Source organism: Heloderma suspectum, chromosome 3, assembly GCF_057233095.1.
Source record: "Heloderma suspectum isolate Gila_16-S chromosome 3, 16-S_ref, whole genome shotgun sequence".
Lineage (NCBI taxonomy): Eukaryota > Metazoa > Chordata > Lepidosauria > Squamata > Helodermatidae > Heloderma > Heloderma suspectum.
In genome coordinates, this window is record NC_139460.1 from 195,927,918 (window position 1) to 195,941,286 (window position 13,369).

At 43.0% G+C, this 13,369-nt stretch overlaps 1 protein-coding gene across 1 annotated transcript in view; it reads right to left on the reverse strand.

Annotated features, from left to right (window-relative positions):
* The window catches only part of RASGEF1A (RasGEF domain family member 1A), a 47,921-nt gene that overhangs the window by 3,776 nt on the left and 30,776 nt on the right, over positions 1-13,369 (reverse strand). Inside the window, exons 6-12 of the mRNA XM_084845258.1 lie at positions 13,147-13,221; positions 10,117-10,209; positions 7,076-7,178; positions 5,378-5,457; positions 2,477-2,668; positions 2,069-2,192; positions 1,290-1,362 (exon numbers count right to left, since the gene is read on the reverse strand). Coding sequence (XP_084701384.1) covers positions 1,290-1,362; positions 2,069-2,192; positions 2,477-2,668; positions 5,378-5,457; positions 7,076-7,178; positions 10,117-10,209; positions 13,147-13,221 — 740 coding nt within the window. The remainder of the gene's footprint in view (positions 1-1,289; positions 1,363-2,068; positions 2,193-2,476; positions 2,669-5,377; positions 5,458-7,075; positions 7,179-10,116; positions 10,210-13,146; positions 13,222-13,369) is intronic.

A 13,369-nucleotide genomic window follows, 5' to 3' on the forward strand; every position in this document is an offset into this window, starting at 1 on the left:
TAACTGTGAAGATATTTAGGACTGCTCTACTTTGGTCTGAATTCCCATTTCATTACGCTTGCTTCGGGATCCCCAACAGCCTGGCTGCCTGATGATTTTTTTTTCTTTGTTCCTGTGCCATCTCGCTTGTCTTCATATTCTTCTTCTTTTGAGATTAATTTGCCAGCCCACAACCCATGTGCTGAAAACAAACCATACATCAGATCTTTGGCTGTTGATGCAGATACTGTTGTTCTCTGGTTAAAAAATTAGATCAATCCTGGCCAAACCTACAGTGCATCTCTCTACTATAAACTGACTTTGGAACCAGCCTATGTGCAGCTTGTCCTGGGTCGCTGCGTAATACAGAGCTGTGCTGCTGGACTTGGTCTGCACATGCAGCAAAATCATGTGAAAATAAGATTTTAGAATGACAAGGAAGGCTATTGTGTCAGATTACAGGTGGGAGACACCACTTCTCAATACGCCCCATTTTTTTTAAAGGACCAAACCTCTCTGCAAGTGGAAAATCAGGATATCAGGAAGGTATTCTTTAGCCAGTACTTTGCCTGATTTGCTGCATGTCTATTGCAGCAAGCTTTTATCATAGGCGAATATTTAAAAAGTGATTTCCTCACCCCCGCTGAAGTTTTCCATTTTACCACCTTGTTCTTCAGCATGTGTGGACAGTCCCAACTTATGCAGAATGAGAGATAATAGAGTACAGTGACAGAATGCTGGACTGCACTACTTCAAAGTGCATATTTTGAATGCTTCCACATGTAAAAAGCTTTCTAAACATATAGTAAACTAGCACGCCAGTCTCAAGGTTATACTACACCTTGCCCTTTGATTAGTTTACTACGTGCAAGGAGCATATGGGAGCATTCAAAAACGTATTCCTCACCTTTAGAATTCCACTACCACAGTCCCTTCACTTTGCATGTATTTTGTTCCTGCACTGTGTTGTTTCTCTTAGTGCCTGTTGATTTCAAATGCTACATCTGGAAAAAGTATTGCAAGTGGGGGGGGGGGGGAGTCCAACCCCACAGGTACCCTCTTTCCCCAAGGATCCCTTGTGCAGAATGGACTCTAGCCCTCCCACAAGCACAATTTTACAAGGTGCCTCCTTGGACTGTCTCCATCTGTTTGTACACTGACTGCTTTCCAAGGCAGTACCCAGAAAAAAACCTGCTCCTGGGAATGAAAAGCCTACCCCCTAAGAGACCCTTGGAACAAGAGAATCTCCTGTGGGCTGGGAGTTTGCCCTCCAGCAGCAATTTTCTCAAACAAGAAGTTGGCTTTATTACCTGAGTGTCTTCCAGCTGTCTTTCTCCATATGATTTTCTGGACCTTCACTTTCAAATGATGCAATAAACAAAGCTGAGAGAGAAAAGGCAGGGGAGGGGGTAGAAAGAACAGATGACAGGTCTTTAATCACTTTTATTTGTTGTTGTTCATGATGATCATGCTGTCAAAATATGTCATTTTAGGAGATGTAAAAGTCAGAAGATATTGTTAGCTCTTATCTCCATGGCAGATCCACGGCCCATAGCCATCCTAAAAGTTCGGGGGGGGGGAGTAAGGGAGCAGTTCCTCTGGATTGCAGGCCTTTTAAGGATGACCCTGTAAATTGTTTAATTGTCTGTAAAAAAATTAGGGGGGCAGAGAAAATTTACGGGGACCAGCCCTCCCCCCTAACCCACCCCTGGCTACAGGCCTGCGCCATGGTATTCTGTCAAGTATAGCTAGTTCTAACGGTTCTTTCCTTCTTGGACCCCAGTCCTATTACTCGGCAGTGGCATTATTGCCAGCGGACTCCCAAATATTTATGTTTAGAAGTGGAGCTACCCCAACAGTAGAAGAAACAATCTACCTGAAGCTCAGAAGAGTTTCATTTAGTTTATGCTTAAAATGGTCCAGAAGGGGAATGTAAGACCTACGTTGGTTGCAGTGTGCATCCTATTTCTCTTCTGCATCATTTCCAATGCTAGCAACTTTCACAGAGGTCACAAACAAAAGCATGAGTGGCACAAAGATATCTGTGTGAAAGTGAACTTATCTTGCATGAGCGGTTCAGGAATCTTACCTTCTTCACTATAAATAGGTGTGGTGAGCAGATAACTCTGAATTTTCCTGTCCTTCTCAAAAGGACATTCAACCTGCTTCCATGTGATAAAGTCATGGATTTGCCTTGAAATTTCCCAGAACTTCTGCATGAGATAAACAAAAATGAAGTAGGGTTTGAATAATGTTGTTACTTTATTTTACCACCTTCCCACCTCTTAAAGTACCTAAACTGTACTTTTGTATAAATGTTCAATGTAAAGAGTGACAATAAGGGTTATTTGTCATTCTGTCATTTCAATACGTGTTTATATAGTGTGCTGGTTCTGATCCATGTCAGGATGGATCCTGAGATAAATAGATTCTTTCCCACACGCTCATCATGCAATGACTACTTCTATCTTCTTCTGCCTGCAAAACATTTGCTTACCTTGAAGTTTATCTGTCCATTGGGCAAATGGTTGGTGTGTATTTTGTGCAGGAAGTAGATATCTTTAATGAAAAGGTTGAAAACTGGGATGACTATTTTCTCCCGGCTGCTATGTGCTGTTTGGGATCTCTGCGCTGCTCCTTGAAGGGCTGTTCGATAATTACAAAAGTTGCTGGATGGGTCCATGTGATGCTGTTGGATTTCCCCCCCAGAAAAAAGCAATTTGTTGTAAGTATATGTACTCATGGGAGCCCTAACATCGTTTATATCAACTTAAGAGGATCAGGGGTGGGGAAACGAGCTCTTGCATTTCCTTTTGGATCCATTTTCCTCAAATAGAAGCCTTTTTTGCGATTTATACACATTCCTATCGCTATAACATCTGAGAATTACAAACTTGACTTTCCTCATGGAATCCTCCTGAAACACAGGAGGTGCTATTTGGTGCTCCCAGATGAGGCCTGTACGGTGCCATCACCCTTTCTCCTTCACAGAATTTTACAGGGGATCCAGATGACACCATCTTCCCCTCAAAACCCTCCCACACTTTCCCACTGCTTCTTCTGTCTTTTTCTTTACTGTAGAAAATCTGTTAAGGAAGGAAAGACGGAATTGTTGTGCGCCATCTGACTGGTAGCAGGAGTCCGCCATCTGGAAGCACCCATTATCTCCCTTTTGATAGCATGCATTCAGCGGTACCAAAGGGCTCTGGATAAGCCTTTGTAAATTGGATGCTTGTATGCCTACATGCTGCACAAGTACAGTTTTGGATTTGACCCAGAAGTTACAGATCAGATATTTTCAGGGCTGGTTCATCTGTCCCTTGATTACTTCACACCTGATGACCTATAGTTGAATGTATGAACTGTATCCACTGAAGAAAAGCATTGAGGTGATGTGAAAGGTATGTCTGTGATAGGTTACACACACTTCCAAGTCATCACGTATGGCTAACAGTTGTTCTTGGAGATACAAATCATGTGTTTAATGTTTGTTGCTGCTTCGATGTTTTATTATTTGAAACTGGGATTACACAGCGTATGTTTAAACTGGTTTTTATTGTAAGCCAATTTAAGGGCCCATTTAGGGCCAGAGTGGCAGAATATTAGTAAAATTTCCAGTGATTCAGGACTTTGGTGAGAAGCAGGTTTCCCAGTCCCTGACCTCTCCTGATAAATTCACTTGTTCTCCTTAGGGGTTCACTGCCATTGTTCATCCTCTCCGCTGCTATTTCAGGGTGATTTTTACTGGTTAGAGTGATACCAGCCAATCAGGAATCACAGTGATTCCAATCTACAAAGTATATAGCCGATCAGATTTAACTACATGATGATATCACTGAGGGCAAACAAAGGCTATTGAAAGCATGGGCAATGCTTCCTACATCATTCCTTGCACTGGGTGATCCCACCTAATCAGATTTTCATTACTCTCGCTCTGCATGGGTAAATATTTTTGTGCCCTTTTGATGCAATACCTGAACAACATCCTGAAAGGCAGGAGTGGCTTTTGATGTTTCTATTTAATAAAAGTACTCCCCATTTTCGTCTTAAGCTTTAGAATAAACTACTGCTTTGCATTGTGAGGAGTTAATGGTTAAATGGTGGTGATAACAACAACAACAACAAGCAGTTTACAAGGGGACTTAGGCTTGTTAAATGTTGATCATCCCTCTCCACCAGATGGCAGACTTTAATTAGTGATAAGAAATAATAAATGCCAAGTAAACCAGATGTGTGAGCAAAAGGAAAATGATTTAAGATGGGACTGTGACCACAGGGACTGTGGGGCCTTAGTCCCTTAAGGGATATCCCAAATGCTTTCCCTGAATTTTCAGCTTTCATTTTGAAGGCAGATGATGGCAGGGGTGGGGCAACCTGTGGCCTTCCTGATGTTGTTGGGAGCCCAACTCCTGTCAAGCCTCAACCAGCAGGGCCAGTCAGGGATGATGGGAGAGAGGTTCAAGAGGCCGCATTTGGAGGGCCACTAGTTGCTCACCTCTGATTTAAGGACACCTAAGGAGAAAAATTCTGAGAGTGCCTTGGACTGCAAGAAGATCAAACCAGTCCATACTCCAGGAAATAAAGCCACACTGCTCACTTGAGGGACTAATATTAAAGGCAAAACTGAAGTACTTTGGCCACATAATGAGAAGACAGGATACCCTGGAGAAGATGCTGATGCTAGGGGAAGTGGAAGGCAAAAGGAAGAGGGGCCGACCAAGGGCAAGATGGATGAATGATATTCTGGAGGTGATGGACTTGACCTTGGGGGAGCTGGGGGTGGCGACGGCCGACAGGAAGCTCTGGCGTGGGCTCATCCATGAAGTCATGAAGAGTCAGAAGCGACTGATCAAATAAACAACAACGAAGGAGAAAAAAAATGTGCAGACACTATTCTGCCCAATTGCTCACTAAGGGGAACAAGATATGACCCTATCTTACAGTGATCTAGCCAATGAGTGCAAAGCTGCTGGGATGAATGACAAGCATTGGGCAACTTTTTATTTTTAACTGAAATTAAAGGCGCAATCCTACGTATGTTCTGTCTCCAGAAAAAAGTCCTACAACTCCCAGCATCCCCCAACCCCATGGCTGGCTGGGGGACGCTGGGAATAGGATTTTTTCTGTTTAACATGCATAAGATTGCACCCTAAATTGAATTAAAGATATCTAATAAATTAAAGAGCTTGGAAAGATTGGGCTATCTGTATTTAGATTTTTGCTGTTTTGTACTCAAGGTATTTCCCAGTGTACCCTTAGTTCCCATACTGATACAATACAATGACTACACACACGCTTGAAGATTTCACACAGCTTGTTGGCTTTTTAAGAAATGAAATACAGTGTACATTGTAGCTGTGAATGTTCAGCAGGACATGGCAAGGTACAAAACATTTACCTCTAAAACATCAAATTTGGCTGTTTTGACTTTGGACCACGTTTTCTTTAGCCGGGCCACAGGACTCAAGTTCATACCCGCTGAAAAGAAAGAGTAAAAACCAACTGAAAACATTAAGGAAATCATTTAAATTATCCTTGCATGTCTATCAGGGTGTATCTAGCAATACGGGCACTCCCTGAAGTACCACTCGGTATTTTTAGAGACACCTGCATTGAAAAGAGTTAGTGCAAATATAACAGAGGATTCCTGTAACTACATTTAAGAGATTAGCAGCAGGCCCTGGGATCGTGAGCTCCCTCCCTCCCTCCCTCCCTCCCTCCCTCCCTCCCTCCCACTCCTCACCTCCCTGAACCAAGCTCCTCCCCACCCACCTTGACTGAGGTTAAGCATTGCATTGTTAATATTAATAACCTGGTTCCCCATTCAACCAGGAGTCTTAGCCAGTCTCAAATCCTGGATAAGAATCCTGATTTGAAGAAATTCGTTAGTTTAACCCTAGTACTGATGTATCCCTCAACAATGGTTAAGGCAGGATGGGGGAAAATTTCCTCTGGGGACAGGACAGTGTGATTCCATGTTCCACCTCTGATCAGAGCCCCTTTGTGACATCTGTGTCAACCTCTGAAGTTTTAAAGCTGGGAGCAGTTTGAATTTTTAACAGCCAGATGAATGCCACAAAATGCCATTTTATCTCATCTATGAGCTATTCACACAGTAAGGTGTTACTTAGGGTAGATTTACATCTCAAATGTTCGACATATATAGTTGAAGAACTAAAACACGAACAAGTAAAGTAGGCAGTGGGAGAGCAGTTCTCATTCTGAACAGGAACCACCAGACATGGGGGAGGTATGTTCCCAGGCTAGTCCAGATACGGATAGGCAGGCTCGTCAGGTTTCAAAGGTCCGTCTGGAGGAAGGTCCTTTGTCACCTTCCTCTGTGAGAGACAGCAAACAGGGAGAGGCAGTGTTTGGCGAGTCTGAATTAAGAGATGCAAGGCGCAGACGCAGAGCCAAGGAGATGGCAGGGGCAGAACTTAGAAGGTCTTCCCGATTGGCCCTGCGTGAACAGTGGCACTTAGAAGCCTCACAAGAGACCTCCCCGCGCCCCTTAAGTTAGGCTAGTGAGCCCGCCTTTCTTTCAAACAGTGGGCAACTTTCGCAGCTACCTTTTGAACCCCCTGAAGGCGTTTCCTTGCAGACTGAGAGTCACTGAGAATTTGCATCTGTATGACCCTTCGTGGTAATGGAATTAAAAGCTGTAGATTGAAGCCTCTTGTCTGTGTTTGATTCAGCATTTGAAGATCAGTAAGGGCAAAAGGAAACCTGACAGTAGGGACAATTTTATGTCTGCAAACAACCTCTCTCTCTCGCGCACACACGCACACGAGCCAGGACTGGCGCTGTGTCGCTGTCGATATATTTATAGTGGCAAGCTTAGGTTTGCCATTTCATAAAGCATGTAAATGTCCCTATATTCAAGTGCAGTCTAGTTCTATTTTCCTTTCGCATGTTTATATCCCCTGCCCCCTACATTTTTATTATTTGGAGACTTTCACTTGGTAGTATCTCCAGTGCCCATTTGTCATCCAGAGTGTTGCACTCTCAATGGGAAGTTGTATCTACTCTAACACCATCATTTTACAGATGCTGTCGGACACACTGCCTTCAGGTCTCTTAGCAGAAGAGTACTCACAGATAATGGCCATCATTGAATTAAAGTTTCCAATGTTGAAGCACTCTCTTGCCACATCAATAAAAAATTCCACTATTCTTGTTCGCTGCTTTTTCTTCACAACCTGAAATTTGAAAAGGGTGTTTTAAATGGGAGCTGGAGGATAACACTTGCACAATGGAAGGACTCCCCCACCCACAATAGAAAATTATTTATTTGGAAAAGGTATAGATGCCTCCATGCCAGTCTCAGCCTCTGCTTTTTAGAGGAAGCCTTCAGGGTACCAAGGTGAGATACCCTTTTTATTAAAGTGAGCTATCTTCTTTGGGAGATGATGAAAACCCCATGTGTTGTGTGATGCTGGAATTCTGCAGCCTTATATAAGATTAGATCAGGGTCTTAGGAAAACCTTAAAAAGAAAACAAATAATTTAAATAACTTCCTTGTGAGGGGAAAAGGTGGGGGGAGAAGAATGCATGAACAATTGCTCTGATGATCAGGATACCAAAAACATTACAAATATTCTGCCCTCAAAGCAGAAAATACCAAATACATTATCTAGGGGAGATGTGCTTCTAAATAGAGGAGGCTGCAGGATGGAGACAATGTTTGATTGTGACACTGAGGATTTGTAATCGAAGTTCTTCAGTACTATACTTGATGAGAGAGAAATCCTGCCCTGAGATAGAGCATTAAAATTGCTTCAAATATGCAAATGAATGAGGCTAATCAGCTTAACTGCTGACTTGGTACTCCCTAATGGGTGAGTGGCACTGTTGAGTTTTGGTTTGTGTTATCTACTTACTACATGTTTATCTCACCTTTCCCCTAAGGAGCTCAAGGTGGTATATTTTGTTCTTCCAACAACCTTGTAATATTGACAATAACAATGATTGTTTAAATTACATCCCACCTTTAATTTACACAAATGGAGGCTGAGAGTGGCCCAAAGGCCACCCAATGAGTTTTATGCCTGATCAGGGGCTTTGAACCCAGGTCCCCCTGATCCAAGTTCAGCACTTTATCCATTACACGACACTGGCTCTTCAACATCCAGTGAACAGTAAGCACAGGTACAACTGTAGCAAAGTCCCAATTATTTTAAGTGGGAGGGTTAGACATGCACTTAAATCCCTGAAGACAATGGGTTTCAAAGTACTTAACTTTGTCTGAATCTATGTCCTACTTCATTTCTTAAAGTTTGGTGCCCACATGGTGGGCATTATCTTTTGTGCTTCAGAGAACCACTTCGTTACATGATTTGGTGCTGAGCTGCCATTTTGTTTATGGTGTTTGTAATTAGCTTCTGAGATGGAGTGTGGTTGTTGTCAGTTACTGTTCAATGGCCTTGTTGACAGTGAATCCATGCTTGCCTTGTTCGTTGCTTTCTCAAGTTTTATTTCTAAGGCCTAACCTATATTTTCTGCAGAACCATGTGTGGGGAGAGTGTACAGTCAAACTTTTCTCTCTGGTGGGCTACACTGTATTTATAGGGAGTTCATTTCCATGATGGAGCATCCAAAAGTGTCATCGCCTATCTAAAGTCAAAAGTGATAACATCCAGGAAGGACTCTACCACATGATTCTGCCACAAGACCCTCAGAGATTGATTTTAATGCACTCCAAAATTTATCATTGCAGGCATGTCTTTATCGCTACCACACTGACCCCATGCTTCTGGAAGATGATTTGGTGGGATACACTTCCATTTTCCTATCAGATGTTTGACATGTGTTAGGAATCACAGGTGTGGTCAGTGTCCACCTATTTGTGTACAGAGAAGACACTTTTGTAAAGTCTAAAGATTCTCTGTATTGGGTTTTCACAAATTCTGAGGAATTTGTTCAGGTGACAATAAGTGGGTTGGTCATGCAGAGCACACTGTGACACCCCCTTCCACATATACAGAATTTTTTCTTTCTGTTTTTGTTATGTGGAGTTTGGGAAAAGCACAAATTGTTCATAAAAAAAGAAACGAAAAAAGTTACATTGGCACCTTTTGTAAGCAGTTTAGCAAAGCTAGCATCTTGGTAGCCATGGAAACTATAGCATCTTCACACTTACACATTGTGCATTCTGGGTAAGAGCTGCACCGTTTGTTACAAGGCATGATGTGTTCATATGACCTTCCTCATGCAGGCCCAATTCATAATTACCAGGGCAGCATGATTGCTCTTCCCCATGACCTCAATTGCACATTGTTTCAGAAACATCTGACATAACCAAATTGTGTGTGGGCATCTCTACACCAGCCTAAAACCCTGCATTTAAAACGGAGCTTTCTGCTTCCATTTTAAATGCAGGATCACCACTGACTCCCTTTACATGCGCTTCCTCCCCCCCAGCTTCTCCCCATATCTGAGTCTTCCATTATCTTTCATTGATCTCGCTCCTCTTCTTGCTGCTTTAACTCTTTTCATGGAGGGAACTCAAGTGGAACACAATGGGGTAATTTGATAGCTCATTATCTGCGCTCTATTTAAAAATGGAACAAAGGGCATTTAGTGCAGGAGATGCCCTGGAGGGACACAGCATCATCTAAACAGCCTGCAAATTTCCGTGAAGGAGCAATCTCAATCGCAGGATAAAAGCTCCGTGTGATGAAGCCCCGTGTGTGGGTGGGTGGGGAGTCACATGGGATATTGTAACGCCACATCTGCTAGATCCCGAGAGAGGTTCAGCAGAGGTGTGGCCGCGCAAGATTTCACTTCATTATGCAATACTGCTGTGATAGGTGTTGGAGCCAAGTGAAGCGACAATCACACCACGTGGGGAATGAATGAACCGGGCCTTTACTATGCAGTGTGAGTCAAGTTTGAACACCTTCAAAATGAAGACAGAAACATAAATAGAAGCATTGACTATTAGTGCTAACAAAATACCCCGCAAAGGCTTGCATTTGACATGAGTGGGTGTGTTCATATACAGGAGCTCCTGAGCCAGGCGACTGAGAAGTTTCTTTGTGGGGAGGCAGCTAAGGCTTAAGAGTTCCAGCCAAGGCAGTTTCGAGTCAGTTGTATCAAAATCTGACATGCTGACAATATTCCTTTGTCAGTACTTGCCTTACAAATCTCTGTTGCCACTAACATGCTGAGGCAATTAAACCAGTTGTCGTAAGCCTCCAGATTGTAAGTCTTGGTAACATCACCTCGGCACTGAAAAAGAAAAGGTCATATACAATACTTGCATGAAGTGCTGGCAAAAAGAAAGACCACAACTGTTTCCTGTGAACGCACATGCACCCGCACACAAGTAAATTCAGATTGCATTTTCCAAATATAGATACGTGTTCCTGCCTGGAACTGGAAATTGTCTCCAGAATGATTCATGGGTGTGAAGGGGCAGAACTCCCACGGCTCAAAATTCCATCCCATCTATTATTTTGCTCACTTCGAGTGCTGCCCTCCTAGAAGAAGGAGAATCTTACGTCCTGAGTTCCGATAAATTTAAGAATATCCCGGTTTCTGCTATTTCTAGCAATCTGCATCTGTCCCGATGTGAAATAACAACCACAACAATAATATAATGGAACTCTTTATATAATTCTGGACCCTTTCTGCAGACATTTGCAGAAGTAGAAAAGGTATGCCTATTGTTTTCAAAAGCTTTTGGGAAAGACAAGGAAAAAAATACAGTACACATGGTCTGCTCCTCATGTAATGGGTGCAAAGCCCTGAACTCATTTTGTCTGATTTAAGAGATGGACTGCTTATTCAATAACATTAGCTATTGCTGACATCCAGCGCATATTATGTGTGCCCTCATTCTCTCTCTCTCACTCACTGTATACAACAACCGTGAGACTTTGAACTGCTTTTAACCTTGAAGGAAGGTTAAACATCTAACACTATATAATGCTTGTTGCCTGGGATGCTAAGGCTCAGAATAATAACTACTTGTGTGAATTATGATATTTAATCTTTTCTAGTTGTGTCTAGACAGATCCCAGTCTTGTACCATATCCCAGAAGATGTCCTTGACCTCTGAATTCCATAATTGCTAAGTTGCAGAGAAGCAACTGCAACGGAAAGCGCCCTGTAGATGTTCTCCCAGCAGCATGGGGGCAGCTCACAAATAAGCTGGCCCCACCCCCACCCGCAGCTGGGGATAATGTCGGCAGGGCACTGAAGAGGCAAAGTGGGGGCGGGGAAGGGAAGCAGCTATTGCAACCTCCAGCAAAATTACATTTTTGATTATCCCCAGTATTCAGGCCTCATAAAGCAGGAACAGAAAGAAGAAGAGCACGCCTTTGGCTGTCATGTGGGTCTGGACTGGGGTAAAAATGTCCTGGAAACCTCAGCTAGCAAAGAAGCGCAGGAGGCTTAGCAGAAACTATCCTTTTAGTCTCTCATTTTCCTCCCATATCAGTGTGCAGCTCTGTTTGCCAGTTCAGGAAACTCAAAAAGATTCCTGAATTAAGAGGCTAAACACTGTGGGCTATCATCTTTCTGTTGCTTTGCATTCCATTCTCAGAAGAATAAAGAACTTGATGCGTGCCATTCCATCTTTCATCTTTTGCTACCATTCAGACTCCTGCTAACAGGAACTGGATGGCGTATCAATTGCCATGGGAGGTCTAGTAACCAGCTCAAGATTTTAACACTTGAGAGTTAAAGTAGTATAGTGGCGAGGACACTTGAGGTGTGAACCAGGAAGTCCTTGGCCCAAATTTAAATGCAGCCCTCAACTCATTACGCGGCCTTTTAGGGATAATAATACCAACCAAGGGCTGGTGCAAGGATCACTGCACTAAATTATGAGAGGTGCTCTGTACACTTCCAAACACGATGCCAGTGCTAATTGCTATTATCATTAGAGAAGAAGTTTTGAATGGCCTGAGAGTACAATACTCTAGAGGACAATACTGTACTCTATACAAAAGAGTACAGGCAGGTAGATTAATATCCTCATAGCAGGATGTCACTGATCAGTACTGGCTTCTGCCATTTTTCCAACCTGAAGTGTCAAATCAAAATTACCCATATGCCCTGAGTGTTTTTTTTCTTCTTCTACTGGCACACAGAGGAGGAGGGTAAAAAGGTTAAAAACAGTTTTGTTGGATCAAAGAGAGGTCCATTTAATCCAGCATTCTGTTTCCAAAAGAGGCCCACCAGATACCTCTAGAAACTCACGAGGAGACCATGGAGATGACAGTGTTCCCCTATTGCTTTGTCCCAAGCAACTGATATTCAGTAGTATCTTGTCTCGGAACATGGAGGTTCTATTTAGCTCCCATGGTTAATAATGATAGAGCCATCTGCCATGAATTGTTCTAATCTTTTTTTTTTTAAGCTACCTAAGCTGGTAGCCATCACGACATATGAATAGCGAAGGGAATATGGAAGCACAAGGATGGCACCACTTCCAGAACTGGCCACCCAAAGCAGACACTTCCTGACATCCTGCTCAGGCTGCCCCTGGTTCCCAACAGAACACCAAAGACCAAAAAGCTTCTCAGACAAAATGGAAATGAAGTTAAAACAAAGACTGCCAAGCCCTGCACCCATGAAAAAGGCTATGAACATTGATGAGTAGTAACAACAGGCTGAGACCCTTTAGGATGTTTGCAGCTCTAACAAAAAGAAGCGTTCCTGTTAATTTCCATGTAATTGAGCCAAATTTGGTAGCCACCCCTCACTCTCTGTGCAGTTACTGAGGAAGTTTCCACACCAGCCCTGAACCTGGCACCCTCCAAATTTTTAGGACTTCAACTCCCATCAGCCCCAGCCAGCATGGCCAATAGTCAGGAAACCTGGGAGTTATAGTCTAAAACATCTGGAGGGCACCAGGTTCAGGAAGACGAGTGATAGACTTAAACTGGCAGAACTGTCTTCTCCTTCCCAAAGAAATCCTGACCTGGGAACTGTAGTTCTGCGGGGTTGGGGAGACGGAGTAGGGATTTCTAACAGAATCCTTAGCAGCCTCACCAAACTATAATTCCCAGGATTCTTTGGGGGAATCCATATAAGTTTAAGATGTTAAAATGCCCTGATTTTTAAACACCCTTTCCTCTTTCTAAGCCTTGAACACCATTATACCTGTGGCAGCCCTTGCTGTTTCCTATGACTGTTCCAGTCATACTCTGCACACACCTTGTGATTATCCAGGGAGTCCACATGGCTGACAATTTGCATGAGGTCCTCAGGATAAATGTTGCTCACCCTCTCCTGAATACAACAAGACAGAAAAGATTGTCAAAGATTACAAGCACATAGACAAGGAACGGAGCTGTGTATTGACAGGTATCCCTGCGGGGCCACATCTTAATTGAAATGAATATAACAGAATAGGTTAGGCTTCAGTTCTTTGACAGGT